Source organism: Alosa sapidissima, chromosome 23, assembly GCF_018492685.1.
Source record: "Alosa sapidissima isolate fAloSap1 chromosome 23, fAloSap1.pri, whole genome shotgun sequence".
Lineage (NCBI taxonomy): Eukaryota > Metazoa > Chordata > Actinopteri > Clupeiformes > Clupeidae > Alosa > Alosa sapidissima.
In genome coordinates, this window is record NC_055979.1 from 2768537 (window position 1) to 2787348 (window position 18812).

Consider the following 18812-nt stretch of genomic DNA (forward strand, 5'->3'; position numbering starts at 1 on the left):
AGAGACAGACAAAGAGAGAGACAGACAAAGAGAGAGAGAGAGATGAGTAGATGGGCGACAGGGTCGATGGGGAGCAGACAGGCTTGGCTGCGGGGGGGAGCATGGCAGGGCCATAATCACAGGGACCTTTTGTTTTGACCGCGCCTGATTATCAGCAAATGTTCCCAAGACTGCTGTTCCACACCACATTCAACAACTATCAATTTCTCACAGATTGTGTGTGTGTGTGTGTGTGTGTTTGACTTCTTCTCAGTTAGTCCTTCCTGATCGTTCTCTAATCTCTCTCTGACACACGTATTCACACACATGAGCACACTCACAGCAGACAGTTGCTGTGTCACAGCCACAATGCATTTGTTTGTTAAGCATAATGAATGTAGCCATTTATTTTTTTGCCACGGTCTCATTTAAACAAACACTCACACACCTCTCCTCATTTTATATGGAAGCGGTCTAGGAGATGTGGTGGTGGTTATACAAATGGAAAGAATAAACACAGTGAAATTACATTTTTTTTTAAGCAATTTGTTTGTTTTTCATTGCAGCAAGTGAAAAACAAAAGGAAAACACTGAAAGTGACTTCCTCACAGCCATGTGAAAGACACACACACACACACACACATAGAATAAATGGATACACACATTCATAGAATTTAGATAGATGCACACACAGACAAACATAAACACAACTGGATGTACCGCAACGTGCCATAAACAGCAAGACATGGCTGCTAGTTTAAGTGATGCTGTGGCTGCACAGCAGCAACACATAATAATAGTCTATCAAGTTGATTTGCTCACATACATATCGCAAGTTTGTGTTGCTAACCTACCTAGGCTATGGGATTTAGGTCAACTAATTTTCACTAGCCTAAAACCATGAGACTGAAGGCTTATTACCCTCACGTATTGCTTAAAGCGACAGGCACTCAATTACACACACCACCAATGTGCACTCAATTAGACCTGCACACCACATTAAAGACATGCCTAAGTGTAATAGTTTTAAAAAGTATTCAAATGACTAAATATTTTTAGCTACTAGTAATGTAAAATACTAAACATTATTAACAAAATATATACACGTATATGAATTCCAAAATATATGAAATAGAAACATATGACAAACCATCATTTTCCATGTGTGGTGGAGGGTCGAACAGAATGTAGGATGGCTACTGGTGTGAATGATCACATTATATTCAATATTACTGATGACGTCAAGGTGGTGGGGGCCCCCAAATCAAATCAAATTTTAAACAAATATTGAAAAAGTATGGAAATCACAATTCTTGACTTGGCATCAGTATCGAAACAATAATTTTGGTATCGTGACAACACTAGGTGGCGCTATACATCAAATGAGTGGTTATGGGATGGGTTGACATGGCCCCTTGAGATCAACATACTAAAACATTGTGGTCCTCCTTGGCCCTATGGTTCTCCAGATATTCACAGAAAACTGTGTCGGCCCTACCCTTTCGGGGGTCGACGGATCAAGGCGAAAAACAATGGTTCCGTGAAAAACAATGGTTCCGTGTAATCCTTGGGGCTACATGCCCAACAAGTTTTGTGCACCCCGGTCTTTCAGTGTCCTGGGACTCGTTGACACAAAATTACTGAAGGGAAAAAAAACGGACTACCGCAAACCTATGTGACCGCCGCTTCGCTGCGTGGCGGTCATAATAAACATATGAACACCGGCCCTCTTTGATATGCACACACCAAACACCACACTGTTTCTTATTCTTTGCAGCCACCCTTGCTTACGTTATAAATCAGAGATGATTTGTGCTGTTCCCCCCACCCCACCCCCTCTCTGGTTATCCAGCAACACAGCATACTGATGTTCACTGATGGGTTCCTCTACGAAATGAATGAAACACACAGACTGACTGCACCGCTTCTGTTCCCGTATCACTGTGAGTCTTACGATCCTCTGGTCTCGGTACGCCGGTCTATTTGACTATTTGATTTGATTTCAAAACAACCTAACCATGAACCAAAACCTATTATAAGACCCCCGTGGGAGACTTGGCAAACAGTTGTGCGAGATAAAAATATATATTCTGGCAATATTTTTCCATCATGCAAGCATTGAAATGGAGTATTTAAGGGTCCAATTGGAGGTTAATGATACACCACTAAGGGTTATTGTGCCTTCTCTCTTTCTTTCTTTATTTCCTTTTCTTTCTCTCTCTCATACTCTTTCTCTCTCTCCACCTCTCTTTGACTCCCTCTACCACCGAATTACTGTGCCAAGGGCAGTGTAAAGAGAGTCAGAGAATCCTGGTGTCAATAAGAGCCCAGTCTACTTGGGCTACTCTAACCACTATTGGGGGAAAAGATGAAAAGGAAGAGTGTAAGAGAGCGAGTGCAAACGCAGCACATGGGTTTGACCCACGCAAAATCAGACTTTTTTTTAGCCCGGAGCAGTTGTGTGTGTGTGTGTGTGTGTGTGTGTGTGTGTGTGTGTGTAATTAAAATAGCAATTAAAAGAGCGGAGGAGTACTCTGCGGGGAGTCTCCTGTCTCCCTTGTGCTTACATTTAAATTCAAGGTAGAGCAGAACACACACACATGTGTGCACACACACACACACACACGCATATTTACACCCTCTCGTCACATTACAAACACCTCTGCAAACTAGCATGCGCCTTTCCCCTTGAAAAATACTTTCTTTGTTTGCGTGTGAAAAAGAGAGTGAGAGAGAAATAGTATTGTTCAAATGTAAGCCTGGTGTACAGTAGCTTACTTAGTTTGCGTTTTTTCTGTAGCGAGCATATCCTTCCTAGGCAGTGATGAACTGAATTTTACCCCTCTCACCCTGTTTCTCTCTTTACACATACACACACACACACACACACACACACACACACACACACACACACACACACACACACACACACATGCATACACACACACACACCTCTTCTCTCTCTCTTTCTTCCTGTGTGTGTGTGTGTGTAGATGCTTAAAGGGTGTGTGTGCTTTACATGTGTGGCTGTGTGTGGCATTATCTCCTAGCATGCCTGTGTGGAGGGTGATGTTGCAGTGTGACAAATCTTAGCGCTCCGCGTCATCGTTACGTTTCCAACCAGAGCAGTGAGACTGAAGGGATAAAGCTCTCTGTTGGAGGAGGCTGTAGAGTAGGACGCTCTCTCTCCCCCTCACTGTTTCTGTGCATGTGTGTTTTAGATGTAGCTTGGAGGTGTTCCGCAGCTATAGGGTCAGACTGTGTGTGTGTGTCTGTGTGAACACGCGTGTGTGTCTCTTGGGTGCATGGCCATCGCAGGTGCGTCGGTGAAAATGCAGACAGGCAGAAGAAGGTTGAACATCAAAGTGACATTTGAGCGGGGCCATTATCTTCAAAGGCAGATTTCTTCTCACTCTCGCTTTGTTCAGTTCAGATGTGCGTGTATGTGTGAGGGAGAGAGTGAAAGAATGTGTGTGTGTGTCAGCCCAGTCACCTGATCACTTACACACATCAGGCTCTTTTTTGACTTTTTCTTTAATCATATTTCTGTCTGTTCCGCATCCTTTCCCAGTAAGTCTGATGTGCTTGACAAGGTGTGTAGCTATAGAGTCACATAAGTGTCATAGTATGCACTGTATCCCTTTAGTTCAGTAGTAAAGCTGCCTACTTGGTATACCTCTATACATTTTTGTTGTTGTTGTTGTTGTGTGTGTGTTTTGTTGAAGTGTTAAATAGGATGGTTTGTATTCACAAATAATTCAGGGAATAGAAAAATTGCGCTGTTGTTTCTCTCCCCCTCTCTTTCTTTCTCCCACCTCTCTTTCTCTCTCTCTCATTCCTCTTTGTATTTCAGAGCAGAAGGATTGTCTGTGTGTGTCGGTTCTGTCATAGTCAGCCGCACTACACGCGGGCCCTTTTGTGTTCCCAGGTAGCGCACGCCTCCTACCCCTCCAGTCTCCACGGAGACTGTCAATTAAAGCCTAGTGAGTAATGTCGCCCACCCCAAGAGTGCAGAACAGTGTGTGTGTGTGTGTGTGTGTCTGCTTCGTGTGTTTTACACAATAGGCTTTTTTTGTAGTCGGTGAGAGGATAAGGACTCAGAAGTGGCGTTGTAATTATCCGTATGTTTGAGAGAGAGAGAAAGACCGAGACAGAATCACTAGGTGGTGTGTGTGTGTGTGTCTGTGTGTCTGTGTGTCTATGTGTCTGTCTGTCTGTCTGTCTGTCTGTGTGTGTGTGTGTGTGTGTGTGTGTGTGTGTGTGTGTATGAAGCAAGGAGGACTAGTGTAGGAGGGAGGCAGTGATGAATTGCAACGGTGAAGACAAAATTGGAAGCTGTGTTCTGTCCCCCACCTCTTCCAAGCCCCCCCACACCCCCACCCCAACCAGAGATGAAAAGAACAGTGAGGAGAAAGAGAAGCAAGGGAAGAGAATTGCTCTTGAGAGGAGAGAGAGGAGCTTGCTAGGGTAATAGGCGAACACGAATAGACACACACACACACGCTGGGTTCAGAAGTAGGACGCTCAGTTGTGGAGCTCCCCCCTGCTGGAGTAGGAGGAGAGCGAAGCTGGTTTCTCCTGAGCTGAGCGGCGGCCTGAATATGAGCCCCCTTCAGGCTTGGCCTTGAGGGACTAGCCCCTCTGCTGGCGTCTCGCTTGGGAAGGACAGAACCGAAATCCGTCCAAAACTAACACTGCAAAAGACTGCAACAAGGCCCCAGTGAATGAGTACTTGTTCAATGTTTACAGCGGATTGTTGTGTAATCTCTAGTGGTCTTTTTGAAGGGAGTAAAGAGACTGAAATATATGGCTGGTAGCGCTGTTGAAACGAATTTCGGAAGTCGAGTATAAATCAAATATTTAAAAAATCAAAATCAAATTTTGAAATTACTATTCGAATGTGTCGAATAGTGCCACAATACACCCCTGCACTACTAAATGCTTCTCTACGGGAGTGCGCCCCGAACCTTGAAAAAGGTCTCACATCCTGCAACCCGGTTTGCCCCCTGTACACGGAAGGCCGGCATGGAAGACTGATAGCAAATGTTCTCACCTAAGAGTTAACATTCACAATCACAAGTTTTAGAAACTTCATTAAGTGCGCATTATGTGCGCCCTTAAAAAACCCTTAAACCGCATTGAAGTGATTCTGCAAACAAATACCTTTTAGCTCTATAACCAATAAACAAGTCTTCCATTTCAAACTCACTTCACCACACATTTAAACACTCAGTCCTCCGTACATTCATTCATCCACATGATATTGGCCTAGTACAGACTACCTTGCCCATAATCATGCCCATTATCTCAGCAGTTCATATTAATTTAAAATGTCCTCTTTAGTTTAAGTGTTCAGTCTTATTGTTCATACATTGGCGGGAGATCCATCAGTTCAAGTGACAGGTGCACTGCGATCTGTAACAGTATGTGTTTACCCAAAAGAAACTGAAACCACTCAAGTTGCACAGGTAGGCTAGGCTTTTGTTCAATTTAACAAGTCAACCACACGTTGATTGGCAATGCATAAGCTGTTTATACAGTGTATAGAGATGCAGAGTAAATGTTAATAATAGGCAAAATGAGCATTAAATATTTGAATATATATTGATTATTAAAATAATAATGAATGAAATTGTAATGAGATTATGGAGGAAGATTGACAGCCCTAGTGGTTAGTCTAGCAGACTTCAGTGAGGGATTGGTGGTTGGCATTTTAGCACAAAACAAGCGACATGCAGCCAAATGCAATTCAGATTGCTTCTCTTTTCTCCCAGTTTCACTCCATATATTTGGAGTGCTTGAACAAAGAAGAGGGATACTGAGAGAAAATGAAAAGGTTGAAAAGGTCAAGGTTGAGTAAACACTGTGATTTTGACTGAGTGACGTGAACATCCCTTATTTTATCTATCTTACTGCCCCATTTATTAATGAGCAGTACGCTTTCCTCTTTCGTCTTTGTGTGTGTGTGTGTGTGTGTGTGTGTGTGTGTGTGTATGCATGTATTTGTCTGTATTTGGCTATGTGCCTGGACACTGTACTTTTATATGAGCCCTGGTTATAAAACACCCTTGTCTGCATGAAACTCCATTGGAACTGGCCGCTGATAGCTGAGGGTATCTTAACGGTAACAAGAGCAACGGTGCAACCTAGAAGCGGATTCTAGTAATTACAGAATTCTCACACAAAAAATGGTTTAGATATTAATTATTTTCATAGTATTCAAACACTGGGTATTGCTGTGAACCACTGTAGTGATTTAATTACTGTTTTCTCTTCAAGATTTGAATGCAGACAGCAGGACAATGAGATTCTGATCTGATCTGTTTAATTCCTAAAAATACCATAAATAGAGAAAATGTCATAGATGATGATTTGCAAATATTGAATCAGTCTTTTTTTAGTCCTTTCATGTTTAGCTCAGCAAAACCTGGTTGTGGTATGACCGCTTGTGTCATGTTACTGTGGTTATTGGTGTGTGTGTGCGTATGTGTGTGTGCGTGCAAGCTAATGTATGCACTTTATCAGTGTGTGTGAAGTGTGTTTGAGTTTTGTTTTGTGTTAAAAAACCTTCTGTGCCTTTTTCTTTGTGCCTGCGTGTGGAGGAGCAAGCAAGGGAGAGTGACTGGGTTGTGTGTGTGTGTGTGTGTGTGTGTGTGTGTGTGTGTGTGTGGTCCACGTGGTCCATATCTGCTCCAGTTCTGTCAGAAGCTGTGTGGTGTTTGTGTTGAGCTTGACAGAGCTCATGTGTTCCACATACAGACACCTGTCAGGTCATTCTACTGGGGGAGTCCTGAGCAGTCCACTATCAGAAGCTAACACACACACACACACAGACACACTGTAAATAATATCATGGTCCAAAGTGAGGTCAAAGGTTAGAAGGAGATATAGTAACCCATCCACCCTTTTGTGACCTTTTTTCTAGTGACCTAGTGACATTTCTTGTGTGTGTGTGTGTGTGTGTGTGTGTCTGTCGGTACAGGAAGAAGCTTTTCTGCTGTGTCAGTGAGAACTGTGTGTGTGTCAGTTATAACTGATTGACATTCATGCCTCATTTCCCCTTTCTGCCAGCATACTTTCTGCATCAGGCTACACACACACATACACAGGTACACACACATAGCCTGGGGCTGCAGTAGGCCATTGAAGCACCACACCACACTGTCATGTCTTTCCTCAGGAGCATCACAAGACCAGAGACAGACTTGACAGGCAGCAGAGAAATTGTCAAACAACAGGGATACAATATCACATGCATAATGTAGAAACTGTGTTTTGGGGGATAATATATTATGGCTGGTGTATTTTAGTGCACTTTGGAGACACACACACATGCATAGACCTGCTTAAATTCTGTATATAATCTTATATTGCATTAGGGCTGTAGTCAAGACCAGGACTAGTCAAGACCGAGTCCAAAGAGGTTCGAGTCTCAACCAAGACCGAGTCCAGAACAGGGGAAAAAAAGTCTTATACATGACAGTATCAAGACGATCATCATTCAGTTATTATTATTATTATCTAAAAGCAAAAACAGTGTCATGACACCCAGGATTTGTAAGTATAGCCATAACCCTTTCCTTCCAATATTATTATAAACTAGACCTGTCAAACGATTAAAAAAATATATTTTGAAATGAATTTGAAATTAATCTAGATTAATCACAATTAAAATGTCCCTAAGGACTAAAGTTTCTTAAATGGCATATTAAATACAACATAAATCACAAAATTAATGAGTAACCACAAAGGTAAAAGTAAACACTTTTATATTATTTAAATGATAATAATAACACAGTAACTTTGTTTTAAAGTATTAATTTCTTAAGGAATACTACTCATTTGATGCTGTTTAACTCATTTGAAACGTTAAGCCTATTGTGGCCATGTTCTCATAATGTTATTTTTTTACCAGCTCCGTTCAAATATAGCCTATGGCTAGTCCACAAACTCTAACATTGTTTGTGCCACATGTATAGCACAATATTAACAATGATGAGCATGATTTTAAGTTGGTATAAACAGCTTTCATTCCTTTGGAAATATGTAATGACATGATGCTAGCTAGACATTTTCTGTTTGCAATTAAAGTGAATTATGAGCCTGAGCCAGTAGCCACCTAGCTAGCTGAATGGAATGTGTTTCAATCGGCATATCATGTGCCTCATGTAAACAAATTATTGAAGACTTCAAGACTCACCAGTTCCACAACACAAAGGCAAAGACAACTCTTCATATTTTTGTCCATATTCCAAATTACAGTGAGTGCAGCCTATGTCAAAGTGCCCTGGCTCTCTGTAGTGGGAACCGGATAAATCTGCAATATTCTCTAACCTCATCTTTATTGCCTTCATGTTTTCCTTTTATAAGTTTCTTATATTAGAAAGGAGATATCAATTATCAACAACGACAAGCCAGCTGGAACCTGCCACTCGTTTTCTCTCCCATTTGTGCACGCTCAGACGTGTTCTCAATTAAATGGAGTAATACGTTCAAGTTGGATCCTAATGGAGAGGACCCGAAAAGTATCATCTTTATGTAACATGTTGTTGGTGGATTTTTACATTGTAAACATTCTCTAACAAGAGTGAAAAGCAGTTTGCAGTAAAGCTACTATTTATTGGCTAAATGTCCATCCCTCTGTCTCTTGGTGCCCTACGCACAGTGTGTGAAGCGTGTGGAGGTAGCGGCAGCACTGATCACTGTGCTTTAACATCGCCTATTGCACTATTCAGGGTGTCTCACTACCACATAAACACACACACACACACTTTCACTTCTCTGTCTCAGCTGAGGAGTCTGTGGTTCTGGATCAATGCTAGGGTTAATGTATGTCTGTGTAAGGTTATGGCCTTGATCTTGTCTGATTGTGTGTGTGTGTGTGTGTGTGTGTGTGTGTGTGTGTGTGTGAGAATCCTTCACCCTTCTCGGCCCTCAGAGGTAAAGTTGCTGAAAAGTGGTGTTTTGTGTTTTTATTCCCGTCTTCCGCGTGCTTGAGTTTATTTATTTGCTGCCTCTGCTGCTGTAAATAGTGGGAGGAGATGTGCTGTGTCATGTGTTTGGACGAAGCACCATGCATGACCCACTGCCAACACACACACATACACACACCAGCAACCTCCACTGCAGTCAGCCATGATTTACAGACTGCCCCCAGACCTGTAAAAAGCCAAGTGCTCCCCTGCAACACACACACACACACTTGCACAGGGCCCCTCTGGGGTAGACATTCCATATGAAAGGCGATGGCGTGAGGGTAATTGCTTGAACTCTCAGGCTGTTTTATCAGAAGGCCACACAAGTAAGCATGTTTGTGTGTGTGTGATGTATTGGTGTGTTACAGGCTTGTCTGCGTTCTAAATCGCAGGGGCATTATGTTGTGATGCACTGCCCACCTTGTGCGTTCATAATCTTTGGCATTACCACAGTAACCCTCAGGAGTGGTAAATAATAAATAAACAAAACTGGTGGAAGAAAAGAATAAAAATGCTCAAATTTAATTCTCTCTCTCTCTTTCTCTCTCTCCATCTTTCTCTTTGTCATTCCCTCCCACTTCCACTCTTCTTCTCCAATTCCCTCCCCCACTGTTTTTCTCTTTTTTTTCCTTTACACCCTTTCACTCTCCCCCATTTTGCATCTCTCTCTCTCTCTCTCTCTCTCTCTCTCTCTCTCTCTCTCTCTCTCTCTCTATCCGCTCCCCCTCTCCTCTTGTCCATGTAGAGAACGATGAGACGGGGGTGATGGATAGTCTGCTGGAGGCTCTGCAGTCTGGCGCTGCCTTCCGAGACCGCAGGAAAAGAGCACCACGGCCCAGAGGTGAGTCCACACACACACACACACACACACTCCTCGTCACACTCCTTAAACATGTATACTACCTCACCTTCCCATCCATCCAGTCACCTTTTAAACCCCTATAGATGTATTCATTCAATTCACTCATGTGTTCTTCCTTCACTTCAGGACTTTTCACCTGTCTCGGCATGTTTCTCTCTGCAGCTTGACACAGTGGCCTTGCTGTGTTTTATCTAGCAGTCTGACATTTCCTTTCCATCCATTAAACCTTAGTTATTGTCATAAGCTTTAGTCCACTGCTCCTAGTGTCTTCAGTAGAACTCCATCTCTGGCAGTGCTCTCAGGAAACTATCAGTGTTGATGGGCCATGTGTACAACACAAGGAGAGAGATTTATTCACTTATGAGCTACTGCGCTACACACACAAATGCTGCCTAGTTGCCTGACCTGATGGCAATGATTGTGATTTCAGTGTGTGTGTCTGTGTGTGTTTGCATGTATGCATGCCCCTGAGTGTGTGTGTGAGTGCATGCATGTCTCTGAATGTGTGTTTGTGTGGGATGAGCGGTGCTTATGACAGGCTTCTCTTGCAGACACTCATTCTTGCAGGCTGATGCCAGCACTGGTTTGGGTGCTGCTGGAGTGAGATTGCTCGCCCCACTAATCTCCCAACCCCTCACTCAATACACATGCGTGCACACACACACACACACACACACACAGAGAGAGAGAGGAGGGGGGTGGCGGCGGGGCAAAGACACAGAAACTCAACTGCACACTCATTCTGCCTGCATACAGTATATATCATGTTGCTCACACTCACATGCACATGCTACACATATACACATTAAATATATACTCTTTTGATCCCATGAGGGAAATTTGGTCTCTGCATTTATCCCAATCCGTGAATTAGTGAAACACACACATCACACACACACACAGTGAGGTGAAGCACACACTAATCCCGGCGCAGTGAGCTGCCTGCATCAACAGTGGCGCTCGGGGAGCAGTGAGGGGTTAGGTGCCTTGCTCAAGGGCACTTCAGCCGTGCCTACTGGTCGGGATTCGAACCGGCAACCCTCCGGTTACAGGTCCGATGTGCTAAGCAGTAGGCCACGGCTGCCCCAAAATAGAAGCTCATATAGAAGCTCACATACATACACAATACACACACACACACACACACACACACACACACACACAAACACAAACACACACACACACACACACACACACACACACAAAGCATCTATCAGTATGCCTGACTCAGTCTTATTACCACACACTCGGTCTACATTATACAGCCACCTCCTCTCAGCTTTGTGAAATTGAGTCTGAGACGAGCTCAAATCAGCCCCCCGCCTCCCATCACAATGGGCCCGATTTCTGCCCCGATGAGCCGGAGGCCACTGCCTCCACTGCTTAAGGGTCAAATCAGCCCTCTTGCTGCAGCTGCCTGCATCTGAGCCGACTGCTGTCTTAGATCTGCGTCATCAACTGACCAATGCACCAGAAGTATGCAGGCTCGTCCGGCAGACCAAAGCCCCATCAGCAGTAGACAAAGCAATGAGATGAGCGTGTGTGTGTGTGTGTGTCTGTCTGTCTCTGTCTCTGTCTGTCTATGTCTATGTTTGAGAGGTAGAGAGAATTTTCCGTCTGGTACTCATTTCCACATTATGTGTGTGTGAGTGAGAGGGCCATTCTTTTCTTCTGTATACTCAGATGTGTGTCCCTCTGGTGTCCTTCTCCACAGATGCACCGTCTCAAACATTGAGCCCCAGCACTCAGCGACCCATTCTGAGGCCCAGTACCCACGGTAACCGTCCACACGCAGACTAATCACTGGCTTACCACTCAGGCATATCTGATGCCCGTGTGTTTGACGTCGCTGCGCTAATCTCACCTCATGGCTATTTGCTGCTGCTTTTCTGCTTAAATCCTCTGCACAGCAATCTAATTTGAATAGTAGGCTAACCTTTGCTGTCTTTCCAGATGACTTAATATACACACATACAGAGTAATCACCTTCAATACCCTTTCCTGTTTTCCAGTGGTAATGTTATATATCTGTGGTTCCTCTTTCTTTTCGGTGTCCGATATATGCTTTAATTTGTGTCAGTCTCCGTCGTTAAGACGTCTGAGACGTTAAGATCCCTGTTGTCATTGGCTGTGTCTTGTTGCTGGTGTGCGTGATTCTGTGTTGCTCTTTTTTACGGAAGCTTTTACAGATTTGGCACCCCAGAAGAAAGAAATGTTTTGTGTCTGAGCTGTGTGTTTGGCACTGAGCTGAGTGTGCTTTTCGTGCTACTTTAAATGACCAGTCAGCCTAATATTATCTCAATAAGGGTTATTAGGGATTGGGGATTTTTTTTTTCTGGTTTTGTTTTAGAGCATGGGGCACAGCGAAGTTCAAATGTCTTCTCCATATCTGTTCCACAGAGGATACCCCTCAGTCAGTCGGACCCTCCTTCCAAAGACCCATCCTCAAGCCTTGTACCCACGGTAACCACAAATAAACAGATCCAAGAGCGTGTGTCTGTGCATGATCTGGATGGCAGGCTGGTTCTTGTGTTTCTCTGACCTGCTAACTCTGCCATTCCGAGAGCACCGAGGCTCCTTATGGGTCAAGCTCAATATCCTCGATCTGCTTCTCTGCATCGTATGCTCCGTGCACCGTGTGTTCAGACTGCACAACGCCACTCTGTTTTGCTCTCCCTTTCAAGCAAACACACAGCACCACTTCTCTTCACAAAGGTGAAGGATTTGTTTTCTGCACCACTTCTCTTCGCTGTTGGATTCTTTTCTGCAAATGAAAGCATAAGCTAGCACACTTCTTTCTGTTTCCTTTTCGCTCCTTTGTACCTAGTTCATTGCTGTTGGCAATGTTTATCCATTCGGAGCATTGCACTTGCATAGCGCCTCTGTTCTGCTTCCATCTTGAGGGAGATCCAGCTGTTTTGCCTGTTTGCTCACAGTACAGCAACAAGTTGTCTTGGATTTCATCATTATCTTAATCCGTTTCCTGTGTCACACTAATTCTCTGTCAGATCCAGTCAAGTCCAACAAGTGTGTCAGGTGTCACCGTATCTCAGCGCCCAATCTCTGCACTCCGCCGGGGGTACATGGTGTGACTGAAGATGGAACAGGTCGGGGGGTGGTGGCGGTGAGGGCTGTGGGGGAGGGCGGCGGCGCACCATTCATTATTTTGTTCCCAGCACCAGCTTGACTGAGAGGCGTCTTCATTAGCAAGGCTAATTAGTCCCATCTTATCTGCGTAAGTCTCATCTTCCCCGCCTGTTTGACGGAATGGGCCTGCAGCAGCGACAGCGAAAGCAAGCGCGCGGTGTGACCCAGGTGGCTTTCGCAGCGTGCCAGAGTGAGTGTGCGTGTGTGTGTACATACAACAGCCTGCTGAAAAGGCTCTCTGTTGCTCGGAGTACGACAAATGGAGATGCTAATGCCAGAGCAGTCAGCCCCCTGTGCATTGTTTACACAAGCAGGAACGAAATTGCAGATAATGTCAACTGCCATTACAGAGATTGTACTGCTGTCATTACAAGGCATTTAAAGTATTAAGCACTTATGTTGTTAGGCTGTTTTTTCAGTGCAATATGACATAGTACTTGGATCCAGTAGTATAATTACTCAAAGTCTTACCTTAGCCACACTGCTCTTTGTACTCATCTTCTGTTTTTTTTTTTTCGTGTGGTGTTTGGTTGAGAGAATGCATCACCAGTAAAGAATCTGAGATTAGACTGCAGAGGGTAAAGGAACGAGGGAGAGAGAGATGGATCAAGGGAGAGCAAAGTGGAGGGGAGTGAAAAAAAAATGACAGGACGGAAAGTGTTCTTGGCCTGAAGTGATCCATCACAAGGACAGGGCCGCCATGTCTCAAGTTTGTACTTAGTCATCCTCAGATGTCTCAGAGCAAAAAGAAATCAAGGGCACTTTGCATTATTGGATGTCCCCAGCCGCCTTCTTGAGGAGCAGGGCCCATCTCCAGCGGCAGTGCAGGACCCGCGCTGGTGGGTAGCCGAGGCTGCCCTTGTCCCCCTCTCTTCCAGGCTGCCTGACTAATCAAGCCCCAGGCTGCGGCCTGTCACTACAGGCCCCAGTGCAGCTAATTACCTCTTGCCTCTCAGCAGGCCACCGACCCATTCATCTTCATTTCCTCTTCGCCATCTGCCTTTTAAGTAAAAACTCTTCTGCCTTACACCTTCCCTTAGCTTACTGTCGTCCCCCCCCTCTCTCACTCTCTCACCATCCCTCCCTCCTGAGATTCTGCCCTCTTCCTCTGCAGAGCTCCACCTCTCAGTCCCTCTTAATTGCTTGTTATTTGCACAGAGTTCTGTAGGGTCCAGGTGATGACTTAAAAGATCTCAGGAGAGCCTCCTCCCTCCATTGCTGTCAGGTGGGTGAGCCTTTAGCACGATGGTTTCGTTGAACGAGGGAGCATGAGGGTGAAGGAAGAGGGCAGGGGGGAAAAAGGGAGGGGGGAAAGAGACTTATGAAGTTTGTCAGCGCTATCTCATCTCCCTGGTGTCTCCTCTCTGCGCTTCTTGCTGTAAATACTCCTACAGTAATTGATCTCGCGGGTCCAGAGCGGTTCACACTAAGACATCACTGAGCTGAGGGCTGAAAGATGCGTGTGCAGATTCACAGGGGAGAGCCGAATAATTAGTGTTGGGAAGCTGTGCGGTCAGCCCATAGCATCTAGCATTAGCGTGAAGGCTTGGCATGATTCAATCCAGTCAGGCCTTAGCAGGTCATGTTATAGCTGAGGCAGAGAATTATGTGGTTAGCAGATGCACTAATGTAATGATGCACCCTGGACAGGGCATGCATTAGCTTTGACTTTAAGATTAGCTGAGCGTCTCTGTTAGCCACTAACATTGACCACTAATTCAAGACTGCATAATATCTGAGTTAATAGAAAGCTTGTCGAGCCTCAGAAGGCTCCTATTCAGTCAAGCTTTAAATGTCTGCACCAGAATAGACAAGAAAACAGTCATTTAGGTGTTCAAGGATAGTGCTGTGGCAAAAATGAGAAAATGTCTGGTCTGTGGTCAGTGGTTAGAAGGGTGTTCTTAAGGGAGGTCTCCTACCAAGTCTCTGATGGAGACCAAGGTGAAGGTTGAGATTCTACAGAGACCTCTCAGAGGACTGCAAACCTTCCCCTCCAAGCACAAGGGTATGTATTGCTCTTTCAGTGTTATCCAGAGGTGTAATGGTCTTAGCTGGCTTGTCTTTATTCATTCATTCATTCTCTCTCTCTCTCCCTCTCTCTCCCTCCTTTTCTTCATTTCTCTTAGCCAGCCAAAGGCTAAAGTGTTTAAGTGTGACCGGAGCCCCTCTTCACTGGGGGATAAAGGTGAAGCACTCTAAGCCATGAGTGGCCCAGGTCTGGATAAGACTCAGAGGCACTGTCTAAAAGAGAGGGATAGAGAGCGCCATAAGGATGGAGAAATGAAAAGAAAGGAAGCTGTGCCAAGCTAAATAGGATTGGGACTTCAGAAATGATGGATTGATTGCCTTTGACCACGTAGGGAGAGAAGGGAAGGGCAAAAGAGAGAGAGCAGGAAGGAGGGAGGGCTTTTTTGGCATCTGCGCTGGTGTTTGTGGAGAAATCCTCCTTGAGCCTGCGCTGCTGCTCCTCGTGCGAATATGTGGGCTCTGGGCACAGCAGGTGCCCTTTATCCAGGCAACCATGCATCCCACTCCCCAATCCCACCCCTCTGGATGAGAGGCTCCACCGTCCACCTTGGATGGACAGACACGGTGAAAGACGGGCTCTCTTTTTTGAGAGGGCTATTAGGTTTGATTACTTTATTAATACCCGACCTAACAATTATCACATGACGCCACAGAGCTTTTTGGAAATAGAGCTTGAAATTGATTTTCGACTCACTGCTAAAGGTCAGCAGCGTGCACGGTGAATTAAACCTGCGGTGTTTGGTTTAAAGCTGCCGGCCGCATGGCGCTGTGCAGTGCTCGGCCTGTTTAAAGGTCTCGCCAAGGTGTTCTTTGCCTCTCATGCGCTTTTGGAGGCATAATTGTCTGGTATTCGACCTCTTTAACATGTTCATCTGTACATGTTTGTTCAGTGTGTGTGTGTGAAGGAGACCTTGCGAAAGAGATTGAGATATACTAAGACAGTGTCTGACTCCAACGTATAATGGTTTAATTATTTTTTTGCATTGAAGTAGTTAGTAGTAAGCACAAGGAAAGCTTCAAAAACATCCCAAAATGAGCAATGCAGTTATTTTACATACACAACTGATTACTTACATTTAATTCACCTGAACAGTGTTGTTTGTAGGCACTGGAAATTGTATGGACCTAGTAGTTACTGTTACTACTGTTAAGAAGTTACTTACCACAGATTTCCTTATCCATATTAGAAATAGAGTATTACCGTCACGTTCACAATGGAACCGCTGCAGTAGCCTAGGCCTGTGGCTGAAATATTCCCAAAACATAAATACAACAAAATAACTACCAACAACTGGCTGACATCAGCTGATGTTGTTAATTTACAAAATACAATATATGAATGCCTACAGTATGTTGCTGTTGTACTTTATTGTATCTACAGCTGTTGATGTGATGATCACTCATATTTCAAGCCGTATTTCTCAGGCGCCCTAGTTGTGATGCTTTTCATGAACTGGCCCCCATTGCTAACTAACTGAAAAGCCCCGCTCTATGTAGACCCAGACAGAGAGAGAAGAATGATGAATGGTGGAGTGGAGACCAGCCAGGTCACATACTGTACACACAAATACGCATACAGCTATTTTTTTTTTTTAGTGTGTATGTGTCTGTGTGTACTGTATGTTTGCATGCACGGACACTTGGTGCCGTCAATGTTATGGTAAGGATGAAGGAGCTGAAAACTTTCACAACGTTACATTAGGCTCATCAATGTCAGTTTGATTTATGCTAGGAAGACTTCAAAGCAGTAAAAAAAATGTTAAGGGGTGGGAACTTTAGAGTTAATCAAACTAATATGGTCTTGAGCATTGCGTTGGGCTTTGCCACTGCTGCCTCGGTATCTTCAGTGCTCACACACTCATATACCAGCAAAATGTTACACTGTTACACTGTTACACTGTTTTACTGCTGCAAAACTCTCCCATCCTCCACACTTACTAAGATGTGGCACACATTTGATGATTTTTGAGTTTTTATGCACACACACATACACATTTTATCTAATATTATGGCATTTGAGCATTTTGACATGTGCATATGGAAGTAAGTATGCACACTCCATGCGCATACTGATGCAGCCAGCCCCATCTGTCTATATGATGCTGGCTGTGGTGTCAAGAGAAGTCGTCCTCTCAGAGTGTCTGATTTATGCGTGAATCTGCATTGCTTTGCTTCCATGCATCACTCGCACTTCACCTGTGGCCTCTGAGTGTCCTCCATTACAATGAAGGATCTTTACACTGTCTTTGTTCAGAACACTGCACACACTCTTACTCTTCCTGTCTTCCTGCCTCTCTCTCTTTCTCTCTCTCTCTCTCTCTCTCTCTCTCTCTCTCTCTCTCTCTCCTCTCTCCTCTCTCTCTCTCTAATACATGTCCTTCTCACTTTCTCTTTATCTCTCGCTGTCCTTTTCTCACTTGTGCAGGCAAAGGAAAATGGTTCAAAGTAAGAATATGGTGACTGTGCCCCAGAAGATGTTTTGAAAAGGGCAGTAGGCAAATGGCATGATTATATGAAAACTGCCTTTCAGGAGAGGCTCTTCTTAATGCGCTGCCTAATGGATGGCAAATCTAAGCATCATGCTGTGTGTTTGAGAGGAACTGTGTGTGTGTGTGTGCACGTGTGTGTGTGTTTGGAACATGATCAGAGTTTAAGACATGGTCAGACCCTGGACTAATAGTTTCTGATCTGCTGCCCACTGATGTGAAGCTGTGTCAAGAGTTCTATTGAGGGTTTCCTGTGTGTGTGTGTGTGTGTAAAGATCAGTTGATCCCATAGGAGACATTGAAGCGTGACATGTGGTGTATGTGTGTGTGGCGAATGAGTCCAGGCTTGGCAGAGGAGAGCGGTGTGTGTGTTAAGACGGAGATGTCAAGCAGCATGGCCCAGTGTCATGTCACACTTCAGGCACTCATAGGCACTGATTACAGACTTTTTACATACATCAATTTCCTATTCAAGCAGGGGTTTATCAGTGCATCTCCGCTGTGTCTTTCTTTGGGTCTTAGACTAAGAAAGGACTCTCTGTCCCTCCCTATCTCTCCCCCACTTCCCTCACCGCCGAAGTGCAAGGCAAGATTAGACATAACCACGGGATTGAGAGCCCCATTAGGCTGTTTCTGTCAGCCAGGCTCTTTGTGTTCAAATGGAGCTATGTTTTACACCTCTTAGCCCCCAGAGTTGTGATGACGATAATGACCGCCTGGGAACACAGGCTTCAATCATCACCTGGAGGCTGAGACGCAGCCCTGCAGATGGAGATGGAGTCTTAATAAGCACACGGCCAATGCGGGCTACTCTTACCCAGGGCCGATTAGCACCATCTTCGCCATCAGCGGTACTCTCTCCTCGGCCCGCATTTATCCCCTTTTGCTCTCCCTAGTATTTTCGCTTGTTTTCTGTTGATTCCCTCCCTGACCGTTTTCTCGTCTTGGGGTAATCTGTGAGTCATGCCCCCTGTGTGTGTGTGTGTGTGTGTGTGTGTGTGTGTGTGTGTGTGTGTGTGTGTGTGTGTCCTCAGTTAAGTGGGCCTGCTGTGGGTTGGTTTTGAAGTGGGGAGGCAGACAGCTGGCTGGAGGACATGTAGTCAGGCAGATTAGGCTCTTAATGTCACAGTTCAGTGATTCTCCATTCGTAGTCCAACGTAGTTTGTTGTTGTTTTTTTCAGTTGATGGTGTGCTAAGACAAGCCAGCATAGTAGTCTGACTTGCCTCTGCCCTTGCCGAGCCCGGGCTAGTAGATGGTAGGAGATGCGTCACTGAGTGAGCACCTTGTGCTTTTTTATTGTGCTCGCTCTGCCTTGCATGTAACTGCCCTGCACA

At 44.7% G+C, this 18812-nt stretch overlaps 1 protein-coding gene across 2 annotated transcripts in view; it reads left to right on the forward strand.

Moving 5' to 3' along the window:
• The window catches only part of LOC121698440 (protein diaphanous homolog 3-like), a 295588-nt gene that overhangs the window by 221617 nt on the left and 55159 nt on the right, over positions 1–18812 (forward strand). For both annotated transcript variants that reach the window (XM_042080537.1, XM_042080536.1), the window contains 3 exons: positions 9700–9795; positions 11531–11593; positions 12217–12279. In XM_042080537.1, coding sequence (XP_041936471.1) covers positions 9700–9795; positions 11531–11593; positions 12217–12279 — 222 coding nt within the window. The remainder of the gene's footprint in view (positions 1–9699; positions 9796–11530; positions 11594–12216; positions 12280–18812) is intronic.